Consider the following 13,755-nt stretch of genomic DNA (forward strand, 5'->3'; position numbering starts at 1 on the left):
GAACACACTGTGCAAGAACAGACCCTTTGGCCCACTATTTTCATGATAACCTCGGTGCTACTCCAAACCAGCCCCATCTACCTGCATAGACACTGAAACAAAGGTCTTTGTTTCAACTCGTCCATGCCAACCTATCTGATCTCATCCCATTTCCCTGTATTTGTTTCTCTTTGCTCTAATCGTGTTTTTCATGTAATAATTGTGTGTGGTTTATGCTTAAATGATGTTTAAATGTCGTGTGTCAAGTTGCTGCAAAAATAATGTTTTGTTGTACCTATGCACACATTGAATTCAATTAAATTGAATTCACTTTAATCTTACATCCGTCCCACAATGTGAGGGAGTAAAAATCTTTGCATTATGACTCCATCGCAAAGTACAGACATGTGAATTTCAAAGTCTAATGGCTTGTAAAAAGCAGCTGTCTGTAGTCTGTTGGTCCCGGCCGTAATGCTGCGGTACGTATGCCAGATGGAAGCAGCTGAAACAGTTTATGATTGGGGTGAGTAGTGTCCCCGATGACATGCACTTGATCATGTGACAATAACCCCAGCTTCGGCTTAAAAATTAAACAAAAACCTAGCACCATAGACCATAAGACACAGGAGAAGAATTCGTCCATTCAGCCCATCAAGTCTGCTCTGCTATTTCATCATGGCTGATCATTATCTGTCCCAACCCTATTTCCTGCCTTCTCCCAGTAACCATTGATACCCTGACTAATCAAGAACTTAGCAAACTCTATTTTAAACATACACAATGACCTGGCCTCCACAGCTGTCTGTGGCAATGAATTCCAAAGGTTCACCACCTTCCAGCTGAAGAAATTCCTCCTTATCTTTGTTCTGAAGGGATGCTCTTGATTTCTGAGGCTGTGCCCTCTGGTCCTGGACTCCCTCACTATAGGAAACATCTTCTCCATGTCCACTCTTTCAATATTCAATAGGTTTCAATAAGGTCCACACTCAGTCTTCTAAAACTTAATGAGCATGGGCCCAGTGTCATCAAATGCTCCTAATATGTTAACTCTTTCATTCCTGGTATCATTCTTGTGAACGTCCTCTGGACCTTCTCCAATACCAGCACATCCTTTCATCCACTTAAAGAAAATATACTGCTTATTCACATTTCTAGAGAGCAGTATGCTGCATGTGCAATCATTAAAATATTTAGAAATGGAAACTGAGTGCTTCAGGAAAAGCAAAGGGAGTGCTGGTTACGGAAATTAGAAATTAAGAACAGGAAGCACGGGAGACTGTCAACAGGTCAGCTTCAGTGGAAAGAGCCACAGCTGACATTACATGCTGGTGATCTTTCACCCACTTCATCAACTTCACAAACAAACTATTCCTTACTCCACACGTCTACCTGAGGTAGGACTTGAGGAGATTCGGTAGGTTACCACAGACTTACTAATTTCTACAGAACTACAGCGGAGACCATTGTGACCGGAGTACTTCACAGACTGCAATGCAGAGGATTGCAAAAGGCAAAAGGAGAACCAGCTCCAACATGGGCAGAACATTCCACAACACTGAGGATATCTTCTCGCCTGCTCCATCATGGGCTGAATCTTCCGCAGCATCAAAGACATCTTCAAGAAGGCAGAATCAATCATTGCTAGACTATCACTATCTGAGACACGCCCTCTTCTCATTTCCACCATCGGGGAAAAGATACAGGAGCCTTTTCCCTTTCACGAGCAGATCTCTGAAAGGTCCGTGAACCATAAACGCTACCCCACTATTCCTTTTTTCCCACTATTTATTTATTGTTGTATTTTTCTAATGATTTTATGTCTTTGCACTGTACAGCTGCTGCAAAAAGCAAATGCAAAAATGCACTTTAAATTATATTTTGTTAACTTATTAGTGTTGATGATTTGTTTTCCGTGCTGTAAATAATTTTTGAGCATGCACTGTGGTCCAGAGGAATATTGTTTCGTTTGGTTATAGACATGTTCATTCAGATGATAATAAACTTGAAGGTGAATTTGAATGTCACTTCAACTGAGTCAGTGATTATTTATCTCTGGCTATCCATTTGAACTACACCTCTTAAGGTCACTCAAATCTTTGGAGAGAAATAAACAGTCAAAGTTTTGAGCAAAGACTCTTTAACAGCACCTTCAAATTCAGTCCTGATAATGAGTCTTGACCTAAAACATTGACTCTTCATTCACTTCCATAGATGTTGCCTAATCTGCTGAGTTATTCCAGCATTTTGTGTGAGTTAACCTGGATTTCCAGCATCTGCAGAATCCCTTGTGCTTACTGTTACCGAAAGGGTCTGGGTTGATCACTATCTCCTCTCACTAACCCATCCCTCTACACTCCTCCACCACCACTACTACATTGTCACAATCGTCAAGTCAAGTCAAGTTACTTTTATTGTCATTTCGACCATAACTGCTGGTACAGTGCATAGTAAAAATGAGACAATGTTTTTCAGGACCATGGTGTTACATAACACAGTACAAAAACTAGATTGAACTACGTAAAAAAACAACAACACAGAGAAAGCTACACTAGACCACAGACCTACACAGGACTACATAAAGTGCACAAAAACATTGCAGGCATTACAATAAATAATAAACAGGACAATAGGGCAAGGTGTCGGTCCAGGCTTTGGGTATTGAGGAGTCTGATAGCTTGGGGGAAGAAACTGTTACATAGTCTGGTTGTGATAGCCCAAATGCTTTGGAGCCTTTTCCCAGACAGCAGGAGGGAGAAGAGATTGTATGAGGGGTGCGTGGGGTCCTTCATAATGAGTTCCTTTGGTATTTTGTATGTGTTCCTCTGGATTTCCAATGTCTGCAGAATCTCTTGTCAATCCTTTAAATACACTTGCCTTCTTTATCAAGGTATATGGTGTATATTGATGTAGGATTTACCATTTCTAACAATATATCTTTGACACTAATTTGCTTCAGTTAGTCTATGGTTATGGATATAAACTTCAGTAAAACACACACTAAGTGCTGGAGGTACTCAGCCAGTCCGCTAGAACCTATGAAGGAGAATAGACTGTCGATGTTTTGAGCCGAGATCCTTCATCAGAACTGGAAAGGAAGGGAGAAGGAACCAGAATTAGAAAGTGGGGGAGGGGAAGGAGAACAGGCTGGCAGATGATAGGTGGATCAGCTGAGGTAGAAAATGGGAGGTGAAGGAGGGGGTGATTAAGTGAGAAGCTTAAGTGATAAGTGGAAAAGGTAAAGGCTGAAGAAGAAGAAATCTGATAGGAAAGGAAAGTAGACCATGGGAGAAAGGGAGGAAGGAGGGGTAGCAAACGGAGGTGATGGGCAGGTGAAGAGGAGAGAAGGGGTCAGATGGGAACCTGAATGGGGAGTAGAAAAAGAGCAGTGGGAGGCAGGTGGAATAGAAATGACCCGAAGTTAGAGAAATCAATGTTCACATCACCAAGTTGGAGGCTACCCAAGCAGAATATGAGGTGTTGCTCCTCCAATATGGCAGTAGAGGAGGCCATGGATCGACATGTCGCGATGAGAATGGGAAGTAAAATTAAAATGGGTGGCCATTGGGAAAATCTGCCTGTTGTGGCGGACAGAGCAAATTTGCTTGATGAACCGGTTCCCCAATCTATGTCAGGTCTCATCAACGTAGAAGGGACTACACGGGGTGCAGTACCACCCATGGAAAATTCAATTTATTTCATTTTTAACCTTATCTTTAAATATTTGTTTGATTTCTTTCTTCCTTTAATGGGTCGTTTTGTTTTTGTTCATACATTATAACTATTATTGAAAATTTCTGGGAAGAGAAACGAAGGCCTTTGATTGTTGGGATTCCTGACTCCGTGCAGGATGTGATGATCTCAGATCCTTAGTTCAGAGGCAGGAAAGAAGTTTGTCAGGAAGCTGGTGCCGCCTCAAAGCAGGAGAACTGTGGCTGCACATCCCAACTCAGATCACAGGGCTGGTCACTGGCTGCGGGCTCCATGAAATTCGTCCTACTGTGCGGTAAGTGGGGCAACAGAAACCTGAACCTCATGCAGTAGTTGCGCTTGCTACCTTTAATAAATGAGCAGAGTTCAGGCAAGAATCATTTGGAAGAGAAGTATTCTTCACTTATGGCATGCTGTTGTACGGAAGTTCTATATATTTTGCATTTCTCCATTGACTCTTTATTGTCCACATCCATAATGCCTTAATTTCAAAAGTTTATTCTCTGAAGCTCCTCACCTGTCTCCTTTAACGTGCATCTTATAACCAGCATTTTTATCCAAGCATTTGCCCACTCTATCCTCTGATGTATCATGGAGTCAAGTTTTACTTGGCAGTACACTTTATGAAGAAGTGCCTTTGACTCTTTATTCTGTGGCAAGGTCTATGCAAGTTCAAGTTCTGTTCTTAAGCTTCTTAAAACCATTGCCTGCTTCTATTAACAAGGGATATTTCCTTTTCCTTTACTTATCAGAGTCCAGAAAGTGTCCACAAAAGACTCTGCTGGGCAGTACCTACGTTTTATTTGCAATGTGTGCTGTTGTGGATTTAATGCCTAAAACCTTTGCCTGCTTCTATTAATGATGGTTATTTTCTTTTGCTTTACTTATCAGAGTCCAGAAAGTATCCACAAAAGACTTGGCTGGGCAGTAGCTACGTTTTATTTGCAATGTATGCTATTGTGGCGTTAATGCTTAAAACCATTGCCTGCTTCTATTAGTGAGGGATATTTCCTTTTGCTTTACTTATCAGAGTCCAGAAAATGTCCACAAAAGACTCTGCTGGGCAGTAGCTACTTTTTAGCAATGTGTGCAGCTGTGGACTTAATATGGCTCTTAGCTGCTTGTTGTTAGTTCAAAAGGAAAGGAAGGCAGAGATTCATTGAGGTGTCGATGCAGTTTGACCTGCTGAGTACTTCCAGCACCTGCTACCTTTATTTCAGATATACTTAGCCCCTTTTAAGTTCTTTCTTGAAAACCTCTGAGCAACTTACTTCCATTGAACGAACTTTGTCGTGTAACCCCTGCTGCAGTGTAAAATTCCACGCTTCCCCTGAAACAATGCAGAAGAGAGTTCCAAAGGGAATCAGAGCTAGAACCACGATCAGCTTTAGTATCACTGACATACAGTATGTTGTGAAATTTGTTGTTTTATGTCAACATTACAGTACAATACAATACATAAAATATTCTATAAATTATAATAAGAAATATATAATATACACTCAGTAGCCACTTTATTAGGTACCTCCTGTACCCAATAAAGTGGCCATTGAGAGTACGTTTGGGTCTTCTGCTGCAGTAGCCCATTCACTTCGAGGTTTCTCAGCCTGAAACTGTGACTCGCAGCTCTTTTCCATAGATGCTACCTGGCATGCTGAGTTCCTCTAGCATCTTGTGTGTGTATTACTTTCATTTCCAGCATCTTCAGATTTTATCTCCTTTGTGATTCAATGTGTTGTGCGCTCAGTGATGCTCTTCCGCACGCCACTTTTGTAATATGTGGTTATTTGAGTTACGGTCGCCTTCCCGTCAGCTTGGACCAGTCCGGCTATTTCCTCTGACCTCTCTCATTAATAAGGCATTTTCACGCACAGAACTGACACCCCCTAGATGCTTTTTGTTTTACACACAATCCTCTGTAAACCCTACAAACCGTTGAGCGTGAAAATCCCAGGAGATCAGCAGTTTCTAAGATATTCAAACCACCTTGTCTGGCAACAATAATCATTCCACAGTCAAAGTCACTTAGATCACATATCCTCAGCATTCTGATGATTGGTCTCAACAACAACTGAACCTCTTGACCACATATGCATGTTTTTATGCACAGAATTGCTGTCACATGATTGGCTGATTAGATATTTGCATTTACAAGCAAGTGCACAGGTGTACCTAATAAATACCTGAAATAATAAGTGTCCAAAGAGAAGACAAAAGGAGTGAGGTAGTTTCACGAATTCATTGTCCATTCAGAACTCTGATGGCGGAGTTGAAAAAAACTTCTGGAAGAGGGCATTTCTTCGGTGATGTAGCTCTTAATGATGGACCCCCCAGCACCCAAATGATATTCTTCAATCGCTGCTTTAATAAGCTGAGGTCATTCTCTGCAGGAAACAAAATTAAAACATAGTTTTTAATGATGTTGTAAGTTGGTAGGATTTTTAATAATTCAAGAAAGAAGGCTGCTGGGGTGTCAGCAATTAGGCAGAGCAGATTTAAGATAATTGGGTCAATGTTCAGAGGGAAAATGAGGAGAAAATTATTCTGTTTCTCACAGTGAAATGTGATCTTGAAGGTAGCGACTGTGGGATCAGACACAACAGTCACCTTCAGAATGGATCTGAAAGTACAGTTGAAAACGCTAATCACAATGCTGTGTAGAAAGAGCCTGATTAATTGGTTCACCACTTGAGACATAGCTATAGTGACTTAAATTCTGCCCCCTATCCACACTATTTGATTTTATGATTTTATTCTGGTCACCAGGACAATTTGGAATGGGGCTTACCAGCTTTGGAGGGAAACAGGGTGGCAGGAAATCCTGCTGTCATGTTTACAATGTTATAGTGATTAGAACAACCATCACTTCCTGGTGTCAGAGAGGCCCATGGGGAGCAGCTGGGACTAAATATCAAATGATAAAGTAATTTACCAGTACTCTTATCATCTGAGTGGTTAAATTACTTTGGCTATATCTCGGCAAAAACACTTCATTGTGTCGTGGGAGCCGTTAAGGAGTCAATGTCACGGTAGTGTAGCAGTTAGCATGATGTTATGGCAGCTCAGCGTTCAATCTCAGTGCCCTCTGCAAGGAGTTTGTATGTACTCCCTGTGAAAGCATGGGTTTCCTCTGGGTGCTCTAGTTTCCTCCCACACACCAAAGATGTACCGGCTAATAGGTTAATAGGTCACTGTAAATTGTCCTGTGGTTAGGCTAGGGTTAAATAGGTGAGTTGCTGGGTGCCACAGCTCGTTGGGCCAGAAGGACTTGTTCAGTGCTATATCTCTAAATAGATAAATTACATATATGTGTAATTGTCGATTTTTTGGCATGTTTGATTTTCTAAAATTTTATTAACCAAAAGGCAACATCTATCATTAAGGACCCCATCACCCAGCACATGTTCTTTCACTACTACCATCAGGGAGAAGGTACAGGAGCCTGAAGACCCACACTCAACGTTTCAGGAATAGCGTCTTCTCCTCAGCCAATAGAGTTCTGAATGGTCCATGAATTAAATTATGAATACTACTCACTATTTTTGTTCTCTCTTTGCACCACATATTCAATTAGATTTTTCTAGAACTATTTCTTATTATGGTTTATCGTGCGTTTATGCATTGCGTTGTCCTACTGCTGCAAAAGAGCAAACCTTACGACGTACTGTATGTCATGTCATTAAACCTGATTCTGGTTATGTTCCGTGGTCAGGGCAGTGCTAAGGTGGGGGGGGAGGTGCAGGCAGCACTGTCAGAGTGACTGTTTATCAGATCGGATGCCCCCCCCCCCCCCACCGATCAACATCTATCCTATAACCATGGCTATGCGTGTCACAGTAGCGTTACTCTAGTATAATACTTTACAATTTGAGCTGCTGTCTATGAGGGGATAGTACATTCTCCCAGTCACCACGTGGGTTTCCTCCAGGTGCTCCGGTCTCCTCCCACATTCCAAAGACATACAGGCTAGAGTTAGTGAGCTGCGGACACGCCATGTTGGCGCCAGAAGCATAGCAACATTTGTAGGCTGTTCCCAGCAACCTCCTCGGATTGCGCAGTTTATTGACACAAGCGATGGTTTAATATTTCAATGTATAGCTGACAAATAAAGCTAATCTTTTCATCTTTAATCAATGTTATTGCAAAACTCTAACTGGCGAAAAACAGAAATGAGAAATGGACAATCTACCTGTTCTCTTGTAATTCTGGTGGAACTATCTGATACAAAGACTCCTCCATATGCTCAGACAACGTACTCACTTACTGCCCACTATTCTGCTGCTGTTCAGAGCAGCAATGAAGATCCTCCGTCTCTGGCTGCATTAAGAGCTTCCTTCACCATGTCAGTAGCTGCTTTGCTGCTTTCACTACTGTCAGTCATGCAGATTTCTGGTGGAGACTCAGGAATACCGACACGCTCAGACGTAGACAGATTCTTCATCGCTCTTTCCATGACAATTTTGTTTGACCCGTTAGGGTTATTAGCTCTGAGCCGAACCTCCGAACCTGGAGGACCAGGGGATACTCTTAGTCTGGCCCTACCCTTTGACCTGTTTGGCATGGGTGACCCAATGACAGCCAGAGCAAATGGGTTTGACTCAGTCAGCGTGGCTTCCCAGGCCATTGAGGTATGCAAGCTTCCAAACTCTCTGGGAGGTCTAACAGGGTCAAAGAGTACAGAAGTAGGCTCTTCTACTCAACCGGTCTGCCTGATCATGAAGCCCCATCCAAGCTGATCCCAGTTCATAGTATTTGAAGGTCCATAACCTTCAGAATGATTCCAATCCATGCATCTGCCAACGGGCCCATGTGGAAGGTTGGATCACTCTGGATGACGAGTTGATATGAAGAGCATGGCAACACAGTAAGATAAAGAACACAATATAATGTTGAAAAACACAATACATATAAGTACATAGAATAGTTTACATACTGTGCAAAGACTGATATCCATAGAGGTGATGCTAGGCATGAGAGTGTCTGTACATAAGGTGATTGACAGAAAGTAACTAGTACTAGTAATGGTGTTTGGGGGTGTGGGGGTATTGATCAGTCTTACTGATTAGGGAAAGGAACTGCTTTTGAGTCTGGTGATCCTGGTGTGGATGCTACGTAGCCTCCTCCCTGATGGGAGAGGGACAGACAGTCCGTGAGCAGGGTGGGTGGGATGTCCCTGATGACAGGTAGGCTGATGCCAGTGATGCATTGGGCACTTTTGACTACCTGATTTCGAGCCTTCCTCTCTGCCACAGTGCAGTTTCTGTTCTACAACCTCTATTGTGCATCTGCAGAACAATGTGAGAATAGAAGTGCATAGTCCTGCTCTCTTCAGAAAGCAGAGGTGTGGGTGATTGTGTGGAATGTGTTCTGGGTCTGTGTGAAGTGTGCACTCCCAGGAGTTTGAACTGTTTGCAGTTTCCACTGCTGTGCCGCTGATGTAAAGAGGAATGTGAGTTCTCCTGAAGTCAATAACCATCTCCTTTGTCTTGTTGACATTAGGGAAAAGGCTATTTGCCAGGCACCAGGCCTTGAGCTTTTCCAACTCCTCTCTGCAGGCTATCACATCATTGTTAGAGATGAGCCCCACCACTGTTGTGTCATTGGTGAACTTGACAACGTGATTTCTCGGGTGTTTGGCCGTGCAGTCATGTGTGAGCAAAGTGTACAGCAGTGGGCTCAGCAGGCAGCCCTGGGCGACACCTTGTTGAAGTTTACGGGGAGGAAGGAGCGGTTCTGCATCCTGATTATCTGAAATCTGTGGGTTAGGAAGTCCAACACCCTGTTCCACAGTGGTGTATTTAGACCATAGGAGTTTGTTCACCAAAGTCTGTGGGACAATAGCGTTGAATGCCAAGCTGAAATGCAGAAGCAGCATTCTGACATAATGTCAGGGCCAAGTGTATGACAGATGCCATGGCATCTATCATAGAGGTTCTGTCGGTAAGCATATTGGTGAGTGCTCAATGTGGCAGGAATGGAGTTTCTGATATGTGCCATTACCAACCATTCAAGGCACCTCATGATGATTGGTGTCAGTGCATCATGCAGTAGTCGTTTCATTCTGAAGGTGTAGGGTTCTCTGCTAACCTGAGAGAGGAGTAGTTTTCATGACCAGAATTGTTTTGCAAGCCACAAAACAGTTGTTTAGGGCATCAGGGAGGGAGGCGTCACTGGTCCAATTAATGTTTTTCCTTGAGTAGTCAGAGATGCCCTGGATGCCCTGCCACGTACGCCGGGTATTGTTATTGAAAAGTTAAAAGTAAATTTATTATCAATGTGCCATATATAACCATGTGGCTCATTTTCTTGCAGGCATTCACAGTAAATACAAGAAACACAATAGCATCACTAAAAGGCCACACACAACAAGGCTGACAACAAACAATGTGTAAAACAAAACAACAAACTGTGCAGATGCAAAAGGACTAAATAATAATAATAATAAACAAATGAGCATTAAATATCAAGAACATGCACCGAAGAGTCCTTAAAAGTGAGTCTATGTGTTGTGGCAATAGCACAGTGATGGGGTGATTTTAGTTGAGTGAATTGGACAGGTATCCCAGAATTTTTTAAGCAAAGGCAGTCTTCGCCCTCTTGAGGCCTAAGGTGATGTTTCTCCTGGCCACTTTGAGAGTTGTTCTATCAGCCAGCTTGAAGGCAGCATCCGAGCTTTGAGTGGGAAGCACACCTCTGTGTTTATCCTTGGCTTCTGGTTGGGCTATGAAATGACCATTCTTGAGGTACCAACATCATCTACACACTTACAGATGAAGCCAGTGACAGATGACGCATATTCCTCATGGTCTGGGTTTTCTCTATTTCTCTAAGTATGAGTTTCCTTCTGTGCCAGAGACACGGGCTAGTCCCAATCTCTGGTATTCCACCAGCATTTTGTGTGTGTTGTTGTTTGAATTTCCAGCATCTGCAGATTTCCTCCTGTTTTCCCCAATCTCTGGTGTTGTCTGTGTGGAGTTTGCACATTGTTAGTGTGGCCGTGTGTATTTCCACTGGGTGCTCCAGTAGGTTGCTGGTAGTAGATCCTTGTGTGTAGGCGAGTGGTAGAATCGGGGGGTGGGTGGTGTGCGATGAGAATGTGGGAGTGGTAAAAGAAAGGGGAATAGTGTAGAATTTGTGTAGGGTTGTGTGGTCTCAAGGGGCAACTTCTCCTTGGAATGATCTGCTAGAGGAAGTGGTTGAGGCAGTGTCAATAGTAATGATTACAAGATCTCTTGCAAGAACAACCTCTTAATCAATGTCAGCAAGACCAAAGACAAAAGGATTGATTATTGACTTCAGGAGGAGGAAAGCAGAAATCTATGAGCTGGTCCTCAGTGAAGGATCAAAGGTGGAGAGGGTCAGCAGCTTTAAATTCCTCGGTGTTATCACTTCAAAGGATCTGTCCTGGGCTCAGCCTGTAAATGCAATGACAAGGAAAGAACAACAGCACTTCTGCTTTGTTAGGAGTTTGTGAAGATTCAGCATGACATTGAAAACTTTGACAAACTTCTATAGGTGTGTGGTGGAGAATATAGTGACTGGCTGCATGACAGCCTGGTATTGAAACACCAATGCCCTCACCCTTGAACAAAAATTAATGTATACGGCTCACAGGTTAAACCCTCCCCACCACTGAGCACATCTACATGAAGCATAGCTGCAGGAAAACAGCGTCCATCATCAGGGACCCCCACCACCCAGGCCATGCTCTCCTCTACCTGCTGCCATCAGGAAGAAGGTGCAGGAGCTGCAGGGCTCACACAACCAGGTTCAAGAACAGTTACTACCCCTCAACCATCAGGCTCTAGAACCAAAGGGGATACCTTCACTCAACCCATCATTGAACTGTTCCCACAACCTATGGAATCACTTTCAAGGACTCTTCATCTCATGTTCTCAATTTTCATTGCTTAGTTATTTATTATGATTATTTTTTCTTTTAGCATTTGCGCAGTTTGCTGCCTTTTGCACACTGGTTGAATGCTCAAGTTGGTGCAGACTTTCATTGATTCTATTATGTTTATTATTCTATTATAGATTTATTGAGTATGCCCACAAGAAATTGAATCTAGGGGGTTGTATATGATGATAATTTGATAAATTTATTTTGAACTTTGAAAATAACATATGAATAGAAGGGGTCTAGAGACGGATTGGAATTGGAACGTGTTTATTATCATTATGCGTCAGACATAGAATGGTGTAATCAGGGGTACAGATAGGATAAATGCAAGCAGACGTTTTCCACTGAGGTTGTGAGAAACTAGAACTAGAGGTCATGGGTTAAGAGTGAAAAGTGACATTTTTAAGGGGAAGATGAGGGGGGAAATCTTCACTTGGAGGGTGGTAAGAGTGTGGAAAAAGCTGCCAGTGGAAGAGGTAGATGTGCGTTTGATTTCATTATTTAAGAGAAGTTTGGACTATTACATATATTGGAGGAATATGGAGGACTATGGTCCGGGTTTCCGTCGATGGGATTGGCAGTGTAATAGTTCAGCATGGTCTGGTCTATGCCAGACCGACTGATGAGCCTGTTTCCCTGCTGTAGTTTTTTATGACGCTATGACTCTACTGAAAGGAATTCAAATCCATCATCTGGAAACAGGGCTGTGTTTTGAAATCACAATGAAAACACAGGAATGAGCACATTGCAGAAAACAGGAAGAAGGTTCTAAATGACCCTCAAACTCCAGAATTGGGCCCACTTCCATCACCACCTCCCCGGTGGCACACACTCCATGCACTGACTACTGTCTGTGTTAAAACCAACCACTCGCAACTTAAAAACTTTTTGTTAGTACCTCCAGTTGAACTGTCTTTTTTGTGTGTTTCCCCCTAACTGTCAGGCTATGGTTTTGTACTGCCATCTGTCCCTCTCCCGCTCCCGCTCTACTCCGGCCCCTGTATTACTAAGTACTCCATCTCTTGTCTGTTTCTCATTATTACCTGTGTTGCTGCCACCTGTGTCTCATTGTGCTCCACCTATCATCTGCCTCTCTGTTTATTGCTCAGTGTATTTCAATCCTGTGTTTTCACCCATTTGTGACCAGATTGTGCCAGTGAATTTTCCTGAGCCTTTCCAGCATTTGTATCTGTACTCTGTCAGTCTGAATATTAACTCTGCCTGTTTCCTGATTTTGGATTTCTCTGGATGTTTTGATCTCTGCCTGAACTTTGATGCCAACTTTTATTACCCACCTGGATTTGCGACTCAGTAAACATCACAATGATCACAGTACTCAGTCTGCAATTGGGTCCTTGCTTCAGAGTCCTGACACTTTTCCTCTCTCACCTTAAAGCTATGACCTTTAGCATTTGACATTCCTAACCTGGGGAAAGAATCTACTGTCTCTTGACAGACAGACAGGCATACTTTATTGATCCCAAGGGAAACTGGGTTTCATGACAGTTACACCAACCAAGAATAGTGTAGAAATATAGCAATATAAAACCATAGATAATTAAATAATAATAAGTATATTATACCAAGTGGAAGTAGGTCCAGGACCAGCCTATTGGCTCAGAGTGTCTGACCCTCCGAGGGAGGAGTTGTAAAGTTTGATGGCCACAGGTAGGAATGACTTCCTATGAAGTTCAGTGTTGCATCTCGGTGGAATGAGTCTCTGGCTAAATGAACTCCTGTGCCTAACCAGTACATTATGGAGTGGATGGGAGACATTGTCCAAGATGGCATGCAACTTGGACAGCATCCTCTTTTCAGACACCACCGTCAGAGAGTCCAGTTCCACCCCCACAACATCACTGGCCTTACGAATGAGTTGGTTGAATCTGTTGGTGTCTGCTACCCTCAGCCTGCTGCCCCAGCACACAACAGTAAACATGATAGCACTGGCCACCACAGACTCGTAGAACATCCTCAGTATCATCTCGCAGATGTTAAAGGACCTCAGTCTCCTCTGGAAATAGAGATGGCTCTGACCCTTCTTGTAGACAGCCTCAGTGTTCTTTGACCAGTCCAGTTTATTGTCCATTCGTATCCCCAGGTATTTGTAATCCTCCACTATGTCCACACTGACCCCTTGGATGGAAACAGGGGTCACCGGTGCC

General features: G+C 42.9%; 1 protein-coding gene across 1 annotated transcript in view; it reads left to right on the plus strand.

The window, feature by feature from the left end:
* Nucleotides 1-3,896: 3,896 nt before the first annotated feature.
* adgrl4 (adhesion G protein-coupled receptor L4) overlaps nt 3,897-13,755 on the plus strand; it is a 146,070-nt gene continuing 136,211 nt past the window's right edge. The window contains exon 1 of the mRNA XM_059983773.1: nt 3,897-3,982. Coding sequence (XP_059839756.1) covers nt 3,961-3,982 — 22 coding nt within the window. The 5' untranslated portion in view covers nt 3,897-3,960. The remainder of the gene's footprint in view (nt 3,983-13,755) is intronic.

This window comes from Hypanus sabinus, chromosome 11 (genome assembly GCF_030144855.1).
Source record: "Hypanus sabinus isolate sHypSab1 chromosome 11, sHypSab1.hap1, whole genome shotgun sequence".
NCBI classification, from domain to species: Eukaryota; Metazoa; Chordata; class Chondrichthyes; order Myliobatiformes; family Dasyatidae; genus Hypanus; species Hypanus sabinus.